Source organism: Cebus imitator, unplaced genomic scaffold (assembly GCF_001604975.1).
Source record: "Cebus imitator isolate Cc_AM_T3 unplaced genomic scaffold, Cebus_imitator-1.0 Scaffold215, whole genome shotgun sequence".
Taxonomy (NCBI): Eukaryota; Metazoa; Chordata; class Mammalia; order Primates; family Cebidae; genus Cebus; species Cebus imitator.
The window spans coordinates 540,301-556,688 of NW_016107530.1; the positions used below are offsets into that span (position 1 = coordinate 540,301).

At 52.0% G+C, this 16,388-nt stretch overlaps 1 protein-coding gene across 5 annotated transcripts in view; it reads right to left on the reverse strand.

Moving 5' to 3' along the window:
• CDH23 (cadherin related 23) overlaps positions 1-16,388 on the reverse strand; it is a 420,778-nt gene that overhangs the window by 21,334 nt on the left and 383,056 nt on the right. For all 5 annotated transcript variants that reach the window (XM_037745824.1, XM_037745823.1, XM_017548835.2 and 2 more), the window contains 8 exons: positions 15,297-15,477; positions 10,106-10,239; positions 9,433-9,642; positions 8,480-8,587; positions 5,219-5,321; positions 3,848-3,973; positions 2,927-3,130; positions 664-1,122 (listed from right to left, as the gene is read on the reverse strand). In XM_037745824.1, the coding sequence (XP_037601752.1) occupies positions 664-1,122; positions 2,927-3,130; positions 3,848-3,973; positions 5,219-5,321; positions 8,480-8,587; positions 9,433-9,642; positions 10,106-10,239; positions 15,297-15,477 (1,525 nt within the window). The remainder of the gene's footprint in view (positions 1-663; positions 1,123-2,926; positions 3,131-3,847; positions 3,974-5,218; positions 5,322-8,479; positions 8,588-9,432; positions 9,643-10,105; positions 10,240-15,296; positions 15,478-16,388) is intronic.

A 16,388-nucleotide genomic window follows, 5' to 3' on the forward strand; every position in this document is an offset into this window, starting at 1 on the left:
AAAAAAAGCATGTTAAACAAGGTACCATGGCCAGGCACAGTGGCTCAGGAACTTTGGAAGCCTGAGGCAGCTGGATCATCTGAGGTCAGGAGTTTGAGACCAGCCTGGCCAACATGGTAAAATCCTGTCTTTACTAAAAATACAAAAATTGGCGGGTCATGGTGGTGCATGCCTGTAATCTCAGCTACTCGGGAGGCTGAGACGGGGGGATTGCTTGAACCCGGGAGGTGAAGGTTACAGTGAGCCAAGATAGCACCATTGCACTCCAGCCTAGGCGACAAGAGCGAAATTTCATCTCAAAAAAAACAAAAACAAAAACAAACAAACAAGGTATTACTTTCCTCTAAAATTGCCAACATGAAAATGTTATCATTTTTAATGCTGCTGTGAGTGTGGTGAGAGAGGTGCTCTCATACAATGGTAGGGTGAGGGAATCAGGAAGGCCAGAGAAGCTGCTCAAGGGAGGGGGAGGAAGAGAAAGCAGAGAAGGAAGGAGCAAGGGGAGAGATGGAAAAGAGGAAGAATCTGGTGTCACAGGGGAGAGAAGAGAATAGCAAGGGACCAGCAGAGGAAGAGAAAGAAGGAGAAAGGAGTGGGAAGCAGGGAGCAAGGAGACTGGGCTGGGAGCTGGGAGAAAGGCGGGAGGGGTGCAGGCCCTTGTACCTGTGTTGATATTCACAGCAAAGGCGTCCTCCTGGTTGGGCACCAGGCGGTCAGTGTCGTCCTTGGCCACAATGCCGATGATGTGGTATTCTAGCTTTGGGTTGAGGTCACGGTCAATGGCCGTGACATTGGCAATGACAGTGCCTGGCTCGGCCGACTCCAGCACGCTCACTGTCTGGATGGGGTTGAGGAACTCGGGGCGGGAGTCATTGATGTCATCGATCAGGATGGTGATGATGGCTGTGCCCGAGAGAGGAACGGTGCCCCGGTCGGTGGCCACCACCACTAGCCTGTAGGCCTCCTGCTCCTCTCTGTCGATGGTGGCATTGCCGACACGGATGACCCCGGTAGCCGGATGAATCAGGAAGCGGTCCTGAGCCCCGGCTTCTATTCGGTAGACCAGCTCCCCATTGAGGCCACTGTCCTCATCCGTGGCTGTGACTTGAAGGACTGAGAACCCTGTTGGGGAGGAAATGGAGTAGCTACGCACTGTGGCCTCTTCCAGAAAGATCTACCAAGATGCATTTGTTGGTGATGTGCAAGTGGCCCCTCCTCACAACAGCCTTGACACATTTTCTTTTATACATTTTTCATATTTGCAATTTTAAAGGAAAATGGAATATTATTTTATATTCTTTGATTAAACAATATTTTATAATGTAATGGTTAATTATATGTTCTACAAATGGTCTGCTTTTGTATTTTGCCCATTTTTCTGTCAAATTATACAAGTCATATAATTATGACAACTTAACACTATATATATATACACATATATATGTATGTATATACAACATATATGTATATTAAATATATATGTATATTATATATATATATACATATATGTATTTTTTATATATATATATATATATATATTTTTTTTTTTTTTTTTGAGATGGAGTCTCGCTCTGTCACCCAGGCTGGAGTGCAGTGGTGTGATTTCAGCTCACTGCAACCTCTGCCTCCTGGATTCAAGCAATTTTCATGCAGCAGACTCCAGAGTAGCTGGGACTATAGGCACCCACCACCATAGTTGGCTAATTTTTTGTGTTTTTAGTAGAGACGGGATTTCTATTTTGACATGTTGGTGGGGCTGGTCTCGAACTCCTGACCTCAAGTGATCTGCCCGCCTTTGGCCTCACAAAGTGCTAGGATTACAGGCAGGCATAAGCCACTGCACCTGGCCCGAGACAAATAGACTTTTCTGTTTGTTGTTTGCCTTTCAATATTGGCTATAACTATTTGATGTAACAAACTTTAAATTAGTATACATACAAATTTAATATTTTTCCTTTTGAGTTCTTTTATGCTTAGAACCCTTTTATCCAGAAATGAGTTATTCATCTAAATTTTCTTCATTTATTTAGTGTTTTCTACTTTTTAATATTCTTTTGGTTTTTATTTTTGCATCTGATATTTATTTATCTGATATTTATTTTTGCATCTGATAGAATCTACGCTAGCTTCCCCATAGGCTTCATTGCTTCCTTTATCACATCACTTTTTTTTTTTTGGGGATGGAGTTTTGCTCTTGTTGCCCAGGATGGAGTGCAATGGCACTATGTTGGCTCACCGCAACATCCACCTCCCAGGTTGAAACCATTCTCCTGCCTCAGCCTCCTGAGTAGCTGGGATTACAGGCATGTGCTACCATACCTGGCTAATTTTGTATTTTCAGTAGAGGTGGGGTTTCTCCACGTTGATCAGGCTGGTCTCAAACTCCTGACCTCAGGCGATCTGCCTGCCTCAGCCTCCCAAAGTGCTGGGATTACAGGTGTGAGCCACCACGCCCGGCCTAACATCATATTTGATTCTTTAATTTATCAGTATCTGCTCCTGGGCTATTTCGTCCTGGAGTCTTGTGCCCACAATGCATGGCTTTATATACTGTAGCTTTGTAATAGGTTATAAAATCTGGTTTATCATACTATGTTTTTCAAAATTTTCTTATTCTTCCAGAAGTTATATTTTGATTTTGATGGGAATCATGTTGATCCTATTTTGACTTTAAAATAGTCAGTGTTTCCATATGGGAACTCGGATGCATATACTTAAGAATCTTGTTTTGCAGACAAGACACGGAGGCTCAGAGGAGGGACGTGAGGGCCCAGGTGTCCGGACTCCCTCTCCAGTATGCTCTTCACTCACCCTGCTGCCCATCTCTCTCCCCACTGGAGGCAAACTCTGTTAACCTGAGACTCTAGTCCCCTGCGGCCACCAACCAGCCCCTGGTTGGGGGTGGGAGAGGCCTGTTCCTGCTTACCAGGTGGGCAGTTCTCCAGTAGGTGGACAGTGAGAGTGGCAGGGATAAAGGTGGGCTGGTTGTCATTGTCATCCAGGATGGTGACAAGCAGGTGGGCCGTGCTGTTGAGCAGCCCAATGTCCTCAGCCAGCAGCAGCAGCTCCAGGATGGGTGGTGAGAAGGCCTCCCGGTCAATGATGACACCTGACCTCACAGTCACCACGCCTGGTGCACGGTGTCGCCAGCCAAGGAAACACACAGAAAAGGGGGGCAGTGGGGAAATAGGGCAAGAACCAACAGGGAGAGAGCAGAGAAAGACAGAGGCACCATGGGGGACAGAGACAAAAGAGGAGCAGAGACAGTAACACAATGACTTTCTTTCCCCCAGGCTCAACCACCTGTGCTTAGGGAGGGCCCCACGCATCTCCTGTGGTTGTCCCCTCTGCAGGTGCCCTCTGCTGTCCTCAAGACCCCTGCCTGGGAAGAGTGACCTGGGACAGAAGAATGACCTTCTCTGTCGAGTGATGTGCTTTCCTGCTGGCACCTGTCACCAAAGCAGCCTCCTGTCCAGGACCAGGCTGATGTGACATGGTTTGGCTGGAGGACAGGAAAGTTGCTTCGGCTACTTCTGCTGGACTAGGGGCCTGAGCCCCCAGCCTGGGACTGGGGAGATGAAGGGAGTGGGCGGGCAGCTCCTGGCCTAGGCTGAGAGTTTGTGCACCAGGAGGTCCTGTGTGTTGTCTCCAAGCCTCTTCCTACATCCTCCCATCAGGCCCGTGGGTGACATAATCCAGCTGCAAGGTGGGGACTCTGGGATGTGAAAAATGGGGTCTCCACGGGCAGCCTGAGTTCAGCACTGAGAAGGGAGGCCCTTAATCCAGCACTGGGGCCATCCCCACCCCAGAGCCAGGCTGGGAGTGCTGGGTGACACAGAGGCCTCACCGGTGCTGTTGTTGATGTCAAAGAGGCCACTCTGGGTGCCCAGCAGCTGGTAGGTCACCACGGCGTAGATGTCTTCGTCTGCATCCAGGGCCAGGATGGGCCCATTGAGCACCGTGAGAAAGGTCCCTGGGCCAGAAGGAGAGGGGTCACCACAGGGCCAACCCAGCCCCCTGCCCTCCCACCTCCCCTGCCCTGTCCCGGTGAGCCATGGCTGACAATGGATGAGAGGGGAGGGAGGTGAGGTGGACAGGGTGGGGAGGCCCTGGCAGCGGGCCTGCGGCAGCCTTGGCAGACTGAACGCAGATGCCTGGGGAGCGGCCTCAAAGCCCTGCTGGGGAGAAAACACGAGAGTGGTGAGCAAAGCCCCAGCTGCCCAGAGCCACACCTGCCTTCCCAGCAGCCTTTGAGGCTGGATACTCCTCGGGAGGGTCTGGGGTTCCCTGACATCCTCTCCCCATGTGTGGGCCTCTCCTGTCTACACGTGTGCAAACAATGCTCTACCTTTGGGGGCCTGGCCATACATGACTAGGAATCCACACATGTGTGCATCAAGTTCTGTGTTCACATGGCCACAAGCACTTGTCCAGAGCACGTGCAAACCTGGGATTCCCTGGTTGTGTGCTCGTGTGCCTCTGCAGGTGGGCATGTATGCAAACGAGCACATACATAGTGTGGGCACCCATGTGCCTGCGTGTGTCTGTGCACACGTGTAACCCCACACACATGCCTTGATACGGCCACGCACAGGCACATGTGTGAGCATATATACAGACAGGTTTAACAGTGACATTCACCTAGTAGGGATGCCCAGCCAGAGATGAGGAGCAGGGGCTAGGGAGACTGGAGGAGTGAGGGTGCCACCTTGGGGGACATCAAAGAGGAGATTCTGTCCCTCTGAAGGGAGGTGAGTCTAGTCAGTGCATGTGTGTAGAGAGAGGGCTACGCTGGCCTGCCCAGGACCCCCTGACCTCCTGCTTCTGATTATAGATGCTCCCTAGGGCTTCCAGAAGCCCCCGGATGCCCTGCACTCCTGGGGTGGAGAGAGCTGTGGACAGTGGGCCCACTCCCCTCCTGGGTAGTCCTCACACCTTAAATGCCCCTCTTGAGGGATGATGGGGCAACTCTCAGACCACCCTGGAAACCAATGACCACGACTGTCTCTTCCAACCAGACCTGTGGCCTCTTTGGTGTTCGCAGGAGGACAGGCAGCTCCAGCCCATCATCCCCCGGAGCTGTGCCCATCCCTTCCCTCCCACACCCACTGGGGTCTATGTTCAGCTATGCCGTCAGGCATAAGGGAGGTCCTCAGGCATCCCAGGCCCCAGTGGTGCCTGGCAATGGCAGGAGCTCCCAAGGGGGCCCTGTACCTACCAGCGGGAGAGTTTTCCATCACCTCTGCCTGGTAGGTGCTTTCAGTGAAGAGGGGGTGATTGTCGTTCTCATCCGAAAGGAAGATCAGAAGCAAGTCATAATCCTGCAAGGGGCAGAATGGGGCAGGTTGTAGGCCATGTTCAGCAAAGTGCCCCCACCCAGGTGGGAGGAGGGTTGGTAGGTGGAGGATTTGGGCACAGAGGCAGATGATCAGAAAAATCCACACCAATATGAACTCACATTTTTCAAAAGAAGGCAAACAAGGGAGCAACAAACATGGAAAAATGCTCAGTATCGCTAATCATCAGAGAAATGCAATGAATCACAGTGAGATACCCTCTCACACCAGTCAGAGTGGCTATGATTAATAAGTCAAAAGCAACATGCTAGGCGCAGTGGCTCACGCCTGTAATCCCAGCACTTTGGGAGGCCAAGGCGGGCAGATCACTTGAGGTCAGGAGTTCGAGACCAGCCTGGCCAATATGGTGAAACCCTGTCTCTACTAAAAATACAAAAAAATTAGCCAGGTGTGGTGGCACACACCTGTAATCCCAGCTACTTGGGAGGTTGAGGCAGGAGAATCGCTTGAACCCAGGAGGTGGAGGTTGCAGTGAGCTGAGATCGTGCCACTGTACTCTAGCCTGGGCGACAGAGCAAGACTCCATCTCAGAAACAACAACAGATGCTGGTGAGGATACAGAGAAAAGGGAATGCTCAAACACTGCCGTGGGAGTGTACATTCCTTCAGCCACCGTGGAAAGCAATATGGAGATTTCTCAAAGAACTAAAGATAGAACTACCCTCAATTCCTCAATACACCTCTACTGGGTACCTACCCAAAGGGAAATACACTGTGATCTCAGAAAGATACTTGCCCTCATATGTTTACCACACTATTCACAATAGCAAAGATATGGAACCAACCTAAGTGTCCATCACAGAGGACTGGATAAGGAAAATGTGGTATATAGGCCATGGGATACTGCTCAGCCATAAGAAAGAGTGAAGTCATGTCTTTTGCAGCAACATGGATGGACATGGAGGCCATTATCCTAAGTGAAATGACTCAGAAACAGAAAGTCAAATACTGCATATTTCAGTTGTAAGTGGGAGTTAAATAATGTGTAGCCACGCCTATACATGGAATAAGAGACACTTGAGACTCAGAAGGGTGAGAGGATGGGAAGGGGGTGAGGGTTGAAAAATTACTTATTAGGGACAGGGCATGGTGGCTCATGCCTGTAATCCCAGCACTTTGGGAGGCCAAGGCAGGCAGATCACCTGAGGTCGAGAGTTCGAGACCACCCTGACCAACATGGAGAAACCCCATATCTACTAAAAATACAAAATTAACTGGGAGTGGTGGTGCATGCCTGTAATCCCAGCTACTCAGGAGGCTGAGGCAGGAGAATCGCTTGAACCCAGGAGGTGGAGGTTGCGGTGAGCTGAGATCGCACCATTGCACTCCAGTCTGGGCAACAAGGGTGAAATTCCATCTCAATAAAAAAAAAAAAAAAGAAAGAAAAAAGAAAAATTACTTATTGGGTACAATGTTCACTGCTGAGTGAACACTGAACCAAATAGATAATTTTGGGTACACTTGATGGCCCCGGTCTTCACCACTACACAATACAGACATGTAAGAAACCTGTACTTGAATCCCCTAAATCTATACAAAATTTTTTTAATCTAAAAAAAAGCCCACACCAGGGTTCAAAGACCTGGGTTGAGGCCCAATTCTGGGCGACCTTGGGCATGTCGTTCCCCCTGTCTGGGTCTCAGTTTTCCAGTCTGGCAAATATGGATTTTTAACTCCTTCATGGAGGTGTCGTGAATGGGATTTAATCCTGTTCCACCTTACTTCAGGCAGGCAGATGAGTCCTGCTTCTCAGATCTTCACGGCCTTCCTGTTGCCCTGGTTGGAAGAGTTCATCCAAACTCTGCCAGTGCCTCCCTTCACACCTGCCAACCCTCAGAACCTCCAGCAGCCTGTGCGCTGTCATCCCCTCAGAGACAAGTGAACTAAGGTGCAGAGATGGGGAGTGGCCACTCAGAGCCAAGTGGTGAGTCAGCAGCAGAGACCCGCCACTCAATGCTGCTCTTACTCAGGGACCTCCTGACGCCCAGGTAAAGGAGAGGGAAAATGAGAGCAGGAAAGAGAAAAAGTGGGGGCAAAAAGAAGGGAGTAGAAGCTGGGTGTGGTGGCTCACAACTGTAATCCCAGCACTTTGAAAGGCTGAGGCGGATGGATTGCTTGAGGTCAGGAGTTTGAGAACAGCCTGGCCAACATGGTGAAATCCCATCTCTACTAAAAATACAAAAATGAGCCAGGTGTGGTGGTGGGTGCCTGTAGCTACTTGGGAGGCTGAGGCACAAGAATCGCTTGAACCCGGGAGGCAGAGGTTGCAGTAAGCCGAGATTGGGATTGCACCACTGCACTCCAACCTGGGCAACAGAGCGAGACTCCATCTAAAAAAAAAGAAAAGAAAAGAAAAGAAAAGAAAAGAAAAGAAGGGAGTAGGAAGCAGAGGAGCACCACAAGGGAGTGGAAGGGGCATGTAGCTATGATTTTCTCCAGCCTGACAACTCCTCTGGCTAGACAGATAGGGAAACTGAGGTCCAGAAAGAGCAGTGCCTTGGCTGTGCCACACAGCTAGTCAGGAGCAGAGCTGAGATGAACTGGGTCTGAAGGGTCCTGGCTAGGGGTTTACTGCAGTCTCATGGGCTGGAAGGACAAAGCTGACCCCCAACCTAAAGGGACTGTTTGCTTTGCAATATTCTCCCTTTAGTAAATAGCTCATTTCTTTGGCTTTTCAGGGGATAGCCACCTGGAAAATGCAGGCCTTCCAGGACCTCAGAGCATGCTTGTGAGTGCATGCAGGCCCATATGCCCCATGCACACATGCAGCATATGTCCTGGTATCAGTGGTTTGGGGAGAAAACAATGAGAGGTGATGTTCATTGAGTGTCATGTGCCAGGTACCATACTGAGGCTTTCATGTATATTGGCTCCTTCTTCCTTTCCACAGCTTTGGGGTAGGTGTGATCTTCATTTTGCAGAAGAGAAATGGAGGCCAAGAGAAGTTAACTGGCCAAAGCCATGCACCTACTGAAGGGGAGAACTGGGATTTGAACCCAGCACGTGCTCACTCCAAAGCCTGTGCTAAGCCTGGCTATGCTGCCTGCAGGAGGGGTGATGTATTCTTTCTCCAGGTACCTCCAGCTCCCAGCCCTGCTACCCACAGTGCCCTCCGCTCTCACCCTCCTGGCTATGCGTGGGTTCTCCGGGTTGTCCTTCACAGAAACGGTCAGCTTGTACTCTGGGATCCGCTCGCGGTCCAGGGGCCGGTTCACAGTGACGATCCCTGTCTGGGATGTGGACGGTGGTGAGCTACATGGAGACCTGCTCCCTGCTTTCTACTTTGCCCCACAGATGCCAACTGCTCTGTCTGGCCTCCCTAAATTGCCTAAGAGATGGTCTAGAAGGCCAAAAATGTGAGCCAGCAGGGTCTCTCCAGGGTGAGAGTGACCCACTGATGCCCAGCCCCTGCTGCTTTTTTTTTTTTTTTTTTTTAGCTGAAATCTTGCTCTTGTCACCCAGGCTAGAGTGCAGTGGCAAGATCTTGGCTCACTGCAGCGTCTGCCTCCTGGGTTCAAGTGATTCTCCTGCCTCAGCATCTCAAGTAGCTGGGATTACAGGCACCCACCACCACGCCCGTCTAATTTTTGTATTTTTAGTAGAGACGGGGTTTCATCATGTTGGCTAGGGTGGTCTCGAACTCCTGACCTCAAGTGATCCATCTGCCTCGGCCTCCCAAAGTGCTGTGATTATAGGCATGAGCCACCGTGCCCAGCCGAGACCTTGCTGCTTCTAAGGGATGGCCCTCTGAGGACTCCATGGTGTTGCTGGCCATCTACAGACACCTCAAGAGACTGAGTGAGAACTTTGGTGCATCTTGGTTAAACCACGTGGTCCCACAAGTTCTGACCCCATCTCTGCACATGACAAGCCCCAGGGCTGGCTCTAGGTGGACTCCAGAGATGGCTCACTGGGGAATCCAAGATTCCATGCTTCCCACAGAGATGTTCTCATCCCAGTGGAGGAACAGGAGCCAGGTGGAACCCAGATGGTGGCAGCAGAAAAGCCTCTAGGGCAAGGTCCTCTTTTCCACTGAAAACTCTAGGAAGCTCCCTGGGGTCAGTCTCGGCTCTACCGTGGCATTGATGAAGAAGGCCCGTTCACGGTTGCCCGCAGTAATGTTGAAGGTGAGGCGTGCGTTGCAGCCGCTGTCAGCGTCGCTGGCCAGGACGTGGGCGACAAAGCTGGAGATGGGGCTGTTCTCACTGATGGTGATGTTCATGGGCAGGTTCAGCAGCACAGGGTCGTTGTCATTGATATCCAGCACCCGGATCCCCACCAGCATCTGGGCCGGTCAGAGGAAGGGGAGGGAGGGGAGGAAGAGTGAGGGATGGTGCATGAAACCAAGGAGGAGTTACCCAAGGGCAGCGTTGAGGGAGGGAGGGCACAGTTGGTCATGGAGAAGAAAGAGAAATGGGAAGAGGAAGAAAGATGAAAAAGAACATAAAAAAGGCAAGAGGATGAAGAGGAGGCTGAGGGAAGCAGGAAAAGCAGAGGCAGAGGAGGGGCAGTGGTGGAGAAGGGAGTGATGGGCAGGAGTTGGGTGTAGAGGTGGGGCTGAAGGGTAGCCTCCCCAGAGAGGTGCTGGGTGGGTGAGAGGTCTGTTAAGGGCCCTGAGGGCAGGCCTGGCCTGGCTCCAGGGCAGCCTGTGGCCTCTCTGGGCACAAGGGTAACAATATTTACAGGAATCTCTGTGGCAAGTACAGGGGCAGCAAAATGAAGCCAGTAGGTGGGGCCCCCAGGCTTACTGTGGAGCTGAGTGGCGGCACCCCCCGGTCGCGGGCACAGATGGTCAGGTTGTAGAAGGCGATGGTCTCCCGGTCCAGCTCCACATCCTTCCGGACCCGCAGCACCCCCTCCACGGGAGAGATCACAAACTCCCCTGGGTGCCACCCAGGAGAGGCTCGAGTTAGTCGGGCACTTGCAGGAGCTGCGGAGAGCCCAGGATGCCTCTGGCTTCCTCTAGCAAGCCTCACTCGCCAGGGTTGGGGCACAGCTGGGGCCTGGGTCCTCTGGTGGCCCCAGCTTCAGATCCTCATGGGACCTGCAAGGGCTGGGATGTGCAGGTGGGTGGTAACAGATCACCACCAGGGGTGCAGGTGCACATGGGCCACTCATACCCCCATGTGCCAAACCAATCAGCCTCCTTCCCTGGGCCACTGGCAGGCCTAGGTAAGATGGTTATGTTGAAAAAGTGGGGGCTCCTTGCTACACTAGCACCCCCTTTCTAAGCAATCATGATCAATGAAGACATCAGGTGCTTTGCAATGTGTGATCTGTTCCAGATCCAATGGTTTGTGAAAAAGAATACTGGGAAGGGCTGAGCCGACCACAATGCAATACTTTACTAATGGTGAACGTGTAGGCACCAGACAGGCAGAAGGGGATGGACGAAGGGCGGGGAAGCTCCCAATGCCTTCCACTCCGTCCCCATATTGAGCCACGGTTGGAGTGCAGAGTGGGTTCCCTACGACTGTGGTGACCCTGATTTCCTTTCTCTGATGTTTCTGAAGAGCCTCACTGGTCCTGCGGCCCGAGTCCTTTTCTTGGCCGGGCTGCGGTGCCTGATGTCTGAGAGTCTAGAGCAAGAAGCTCGGATTCTTAGACACTGACCTGGAAGGCATCCCAGAGGCTGTCCAGTCCCTTATGTCCTTTGGAAAATGAACTGGGGGCCCAGGGAAGGGTTATGACCTGTCTGCATGCCCACAGCAAGTGAATGACAGACCAGGCTTCAAATCCAGGGCTCTGGGTCTTACTTAACCCCTTGCCTCCCACAGGACTTGTGTTCTTTCCAGAGCCAACCAGGGTGGGTGGAAGCAGGAGGCAGTGGGAAGGAAACCGGTGGGCAAGTGTGAACCCAGCTGGAGAGGCAAGAATGGTGGGGGCTGCGGTTCTGGCAAGAAGAAAGTTAGGGGATGCAGCAAACCATCCATCACCATAGCACGTGTATACCTATGTAACAAACCTGCACGATCTGCACATGTACCCAAGAACTTAAAGTATAATAAATAAATTTTAAAAAAAAAAAAAAAAAAAAAGAAAGTTAGGGGGACGTGAGCAAGGGAGCTGGGAGAGCCTGAAGAAGAGGGGCCACCCCTCTGCAGTCCCTCAGGAAATGGAATGGGGAGAAAGTTAGTTACTTCCTTCACTTTCCCTTTGGACACTTGGGGGAAGGGGCCCAGAGTGGGGCACTGACTTGCTTCGGGACACACAGCACAAGGCACTCAGCACACAGGGCACAGCAAGGACACGGGCCCAGGCTCCTCCACGGTTTTCTCTTCCTGCCTCTTCACATCCTAACTCACAATTCCCTGTCCCCAACTCCTAACCCTCTGATTTACAAATTCAGCCCCTCCCAGTCCCACCTGCAGCTGTGATTTCCCACCAACCCTTCCGCTCCCAGGCTCTTCCTAGTCCCGTAGGCTTCATCCTGCCTTGGGGGGGCGGAAGCTGTATGAAGCAGGATTTCCTGAGCCTGGCACTCCAAGGTCTCCAAAGAACTGGGGATTCCCTTTCCAGGGTTTCCCAGCCCTGTCTCAAGCCCTGGCCATGTGTTGGTAGAGGCCCTCCTGCTATTCCCTCCAAAGCCAGAAGGAGACACCATCACCACTCCCTTGAAGGCTCAGGAGGGCAGGCCCGAGGGGCCAGGGCCTGGGCCGACCTAGTTCCCCTGTGCAAATTCTCCTCCTTGGCGGCTTGCTCTGGGGCCAGACCTCCCCATCCCTCCACAATTTCTGGAGATGGGAGGTTGAAAGCATAGGCTTTCGATCCAGTCATATCTAGGTCTTCATCTGGACTTCATTCCTGTGTGCCCTTGGGCATGTTACTGAGCCTTGCCTTGATGTTCTCATCGGAAAAATGGGCTAATGGAGAGATGCCACCGTGGGGTGTACTGGTACTGGACAAAGCGTGGCCCACCTTGTGTGTGCTGATTCTGAAAGAGAGTCCAGGCAGGCCTCTGAAGGAACAGGGAGCTTTCAGGGAGGATGAGGATGTGGGAAAGGGATCCAAGGAGTGGGTGTGACCAGAAAGGGCAGCTGCCAAGGCTGGGGCTGACGGGAGAGGTCAAATGTAAGTGGCCTGTCACTCAACTCTTCTTTGAGCATAGAGCTCCTCTTCAGGGCTCAGTGGGGCTGGCGAGTGCCCAGGCATCTGTCATCTGTCTCCCTATAGAAAGGAGGCCCTCCTGGCTCAGACTGCAGTGTTGGGAAGGCGACCTTTACGCTGGTGTCCCGGGCACGTTCCTCCATGCAGTGGGGGGCTGTGAAACCAGCTCTCCCCAGACAGCTGTGCTGACTGCAGCATCTGTCAACTTTTCAGTGACCAACATGAACCCCGAGGTGGGGGGAGAGGCGGGAAATGGATGTCGTGACCCATGTCGGCAGCACCACCAGGCCTCCTCACCTCTCTGGGCCTTCATTGATCATTTCTGAGATGGTAGTGGTGCTCAGTGACCCCAGCGTTATCTTTGGGCTCTAAATGTCTCCTCTTCCTTCCTTGGGGGAAGAAGCCTCCCACCCAGGTCAGCCTTAGGAAACTCCTAGGCCTCACTCACTCCTTTGGGGGTCTGCCTCTTAGTCTGCCAGGACTCCCCCACAAGGTCCCAAATTCCCAAGGCTGACCCCAATCACGTGTGGATTTAACCTGGAGTGTTGCTTGTGACTTAAAGGCTATGACACGGAGGTCTGCATTGTGCTGGGGCACAGGTATGCGCTCTGTGCCTTGAGGCTGGGGTGCAGAGTGGACCCTTCATGGGGAGGGGGGTCAGCTGCCTGCCCAGCACCTGCCTCTTTGCCAGGTGCCGCATCCTCCTGGACTCCAGGGACTCCCATAAAATTATAAAACCTCTGTGTTTGTGAAAACAGCAGAAGAAAAAGGTCCTTGCTCTGCTGGTTTCTAAAGGGGAAGGCCAAGTGCTTGGCCAGAGAGGAGACTTTGGGACACAAGAGGGTGGCATGTCCGAACAGAGTGACCCACTACAAGCTCTGGAGAGCAGGGGCTCTAATTTGGGCCCTTCAAAAATAGGTTGTGGTTTTCTTTTTTTTTTTCCCTCCAGCCTGTTAATTGCAAGTGAGCCCTGGGTTCACTGTTGAATCTTCCTACCGCTCTACTTCCTCTCCTGCCTTTAAATACCTCTATGCTGACAGCTCCTCCCAAATACCCGTCTCCAGCCCAGATCTCTCTCCTGAACTCCTGGCTTGTATACAGAACCCCTGCCCAACATCTTAAACCGACCCTGAATAACACCAGAGCTGATCACCTCTTTCCACCTGTGATGCCACCACCCTGTCCTGGCTACCCCATTGCTAGGAACAGGCTCCCACCTGGCTCCCTGTTCCCATTCTTCACCCCTACAGCCTGTTCTGAGCATAGGAACCAGTGTGCTCCTGCTGAAACCTACGTCAAGATGAGGGTGGCGCTCAGGGACCCCACCGCTATCTTTGGGCTATAAATGTCTACTCCTCCCCCTTCCTCGGGGGAGGAAGCCTCCCACCCAGGTCAGCCTGAGGAAACTCCTAGGCCTCTCCCACTCCTTTGGGGGTCTGCCTCTTAGTCTGCCGGGACTCCTCCACAAGGTCCCAAATTCCCAAAGCTGATCCCAATCACGTGTGGAATTAACCCGGGAAGTGTTGCTTGTGACTTAAAGGCCATGGCACGGAGGTCTGCATCGTGCTGGGCACAATGTCTCTCCTCTGCTCAAAGCCTTCTTAGGGTTCCTACCTCAGAGCAAAAGCCACACCCTCAACCTGGCCCTCAAAGGCCTGGCAACATCTGGCCCCATGACCTCTCTGGTCTCATTTCTTCCTGCTCTTCCCTTTGCTCAACTTCTCCCCGGCCACAGGGCTTTCTGCTTCTCTGTGAACACCCCAAGCACGCTCCGACCTCAGGGCCTCTGCACTTGCTGCTTCCTCTGCCTGGAATGCTTTTCCCCAGATGCCACTTGACCTACCTCTGCCCTCCTTCAGGTTTTTGCCAACCTACAATCGCTGCCTTCACCCTGGCACTCCCCATTGGTCTGGCTTGGTTTTATTTTTCTCCATAGCCCTTAGCACCTCCTAGTATACTAAGTAATCTACTTAGTCAGTTGGGTCATTCCCGTGTCTTCCAACTGGAACGTATGTTCTTTAGCACAGGGATTCACAACTGTTTGGTATCCCCAGCTCTTGGAAAATGGCCTGCACACTGGAGGGGCTGAAGAAATATTAACTGCATGGTCAATTAGAAAATTGGGATGTTTCATGGGATTTGGATTTCTGCTTTTCTGTTCAAAATGGGTCCGGGCACTCCCAGGCCTGCATCTGGACATAGCTACCACTGGCAGGAGCCGAGCTGAGGTTGCACAGTCCCCACTGCTCCTGATTCTTTCCGACGCCGTCTCCCATACGGGCTCCTTGCCTGACCCTAGCTGGCCTTGGGTCTGGGGTCTCCTCTATAGGAATGAGTGAAAATGGACTTGAAAAGTTGCCCTCAAGGCCAGGGCAAGCTCTGCTCTTCACCCCAGCAGAGGGCGGTTAATGGGTGACCATGAGATGTGTAGAGCAAGCCGGGCGCTCTGCTGGTGTGTGGGTTTGGGGTCCTGAGGGCGGGGACTGTGCTCTGCACGCACTGTAAGGATGTACTTCCTCTGTCTGCTCTGGGGCCTTTCCTCTGGGCATGACAAAGGACATTTTTTAATCATGTTCTTAAAGAGGTCTGTGTCCCTCCAAGTCTACCAGCTCTTGTTCCCAGATTTCACAGTGTTCTCATCACATCTCTGGGAAGAAAGGGTGGGAGAAGATTATTACCATCATTGTCATGAATGGGGAAACTGAGGTCCAGAGAGGACAGAATCACATAATGATGGGGCCAAATGCCTTGAGACTTCCCTTCTTATCTTGCCCCAAGTTGGTGGGCAGGTGAGGCCCTGTAGGTGGTATGACCGCTGCAAGCCCCACTTACCCAGAGGGTCTCCGTCCACGATGCTGTACTCCACCTGCCCGTTGGGGCCTGAGTCTCGGTCATGGGCCAGGAAGGTCCACACTCTGGGCCCTGGCTGGCCCTCGGTGACTTCAAATGGTCCCTCATAGTCCCAGGGGAAGGTAGGCACATTGTCGTTGATGTCATTCACATTCACAAGCACCTGAGACGGTGGGAAAAGCATAGCCAGCTTTGTGCTGGGCCTATCACTCGCTGGGCCTCAGTTCCTTTCTCTGTGAAATAGATCTGATAATCCTGCCTCATGGGGCCCACGGAGGAATCATATGGGATGTCGGATATGGGCGGGCCTTTTAAGCTATGCATGTCGGTGAGTTATTATCACTGTCAAAGCCTTTCAGGGACATAATAATCATATTAATAATAATGCTATTGACCACACATGGTGGTTCACATCTGTAATCTCAGCACTTTGGGAGACTGAGGCAGAGCCAGCCTGGCCAATATAGCAAGACACTACCTCTACAAAAAATAAAATAGTAATACATTAGCTGGGTGTGGTGGTGCATGCCTATAGTCCCAGCTACTTTGGAGGCTGAGGTGGGAGGATTGCTCTTGAGTCCAGGAGGTCGAGTCTACAGTGAGCTGTGATCAAGCCACTGCACTCCAACCTGGATGATAGAGTAAAAACCTGTCTCAGAAATAATAATATAGTACTGCTATAAACCTCTATTTGTTGCTGCACTGTGGTTGTCTGACGTGGTCTCATTTGCTCCTCCCACTCCTTAAAACATAGTTGGTGTTGTCCTCCTTTCACAGATGAGGAGATGGAAGCTTAGGAAGGTTAACTGACTTGCCCAGGGTCACACAGCTAGAAAGTGGAAGGGCAGAGACTTGAAACCTAGAGTTCATGCTTTTCCTGTGAAGGAGAGGAGGGCAGGTGTTGCCAGAATCTGTCTGACAGATACAGCCACACAGAGAGGTTCAGTGACCTTCTTAATATCACACAGCAAGTTTCAGTGAGTTGCTGAGATTAGGACAGGGGTCTTGGATTTAGGTATTTCCCTTAGACAGTCTTCCCCTAACCCCTTCCCCCATTGGAGCTTTCTGTGTCCT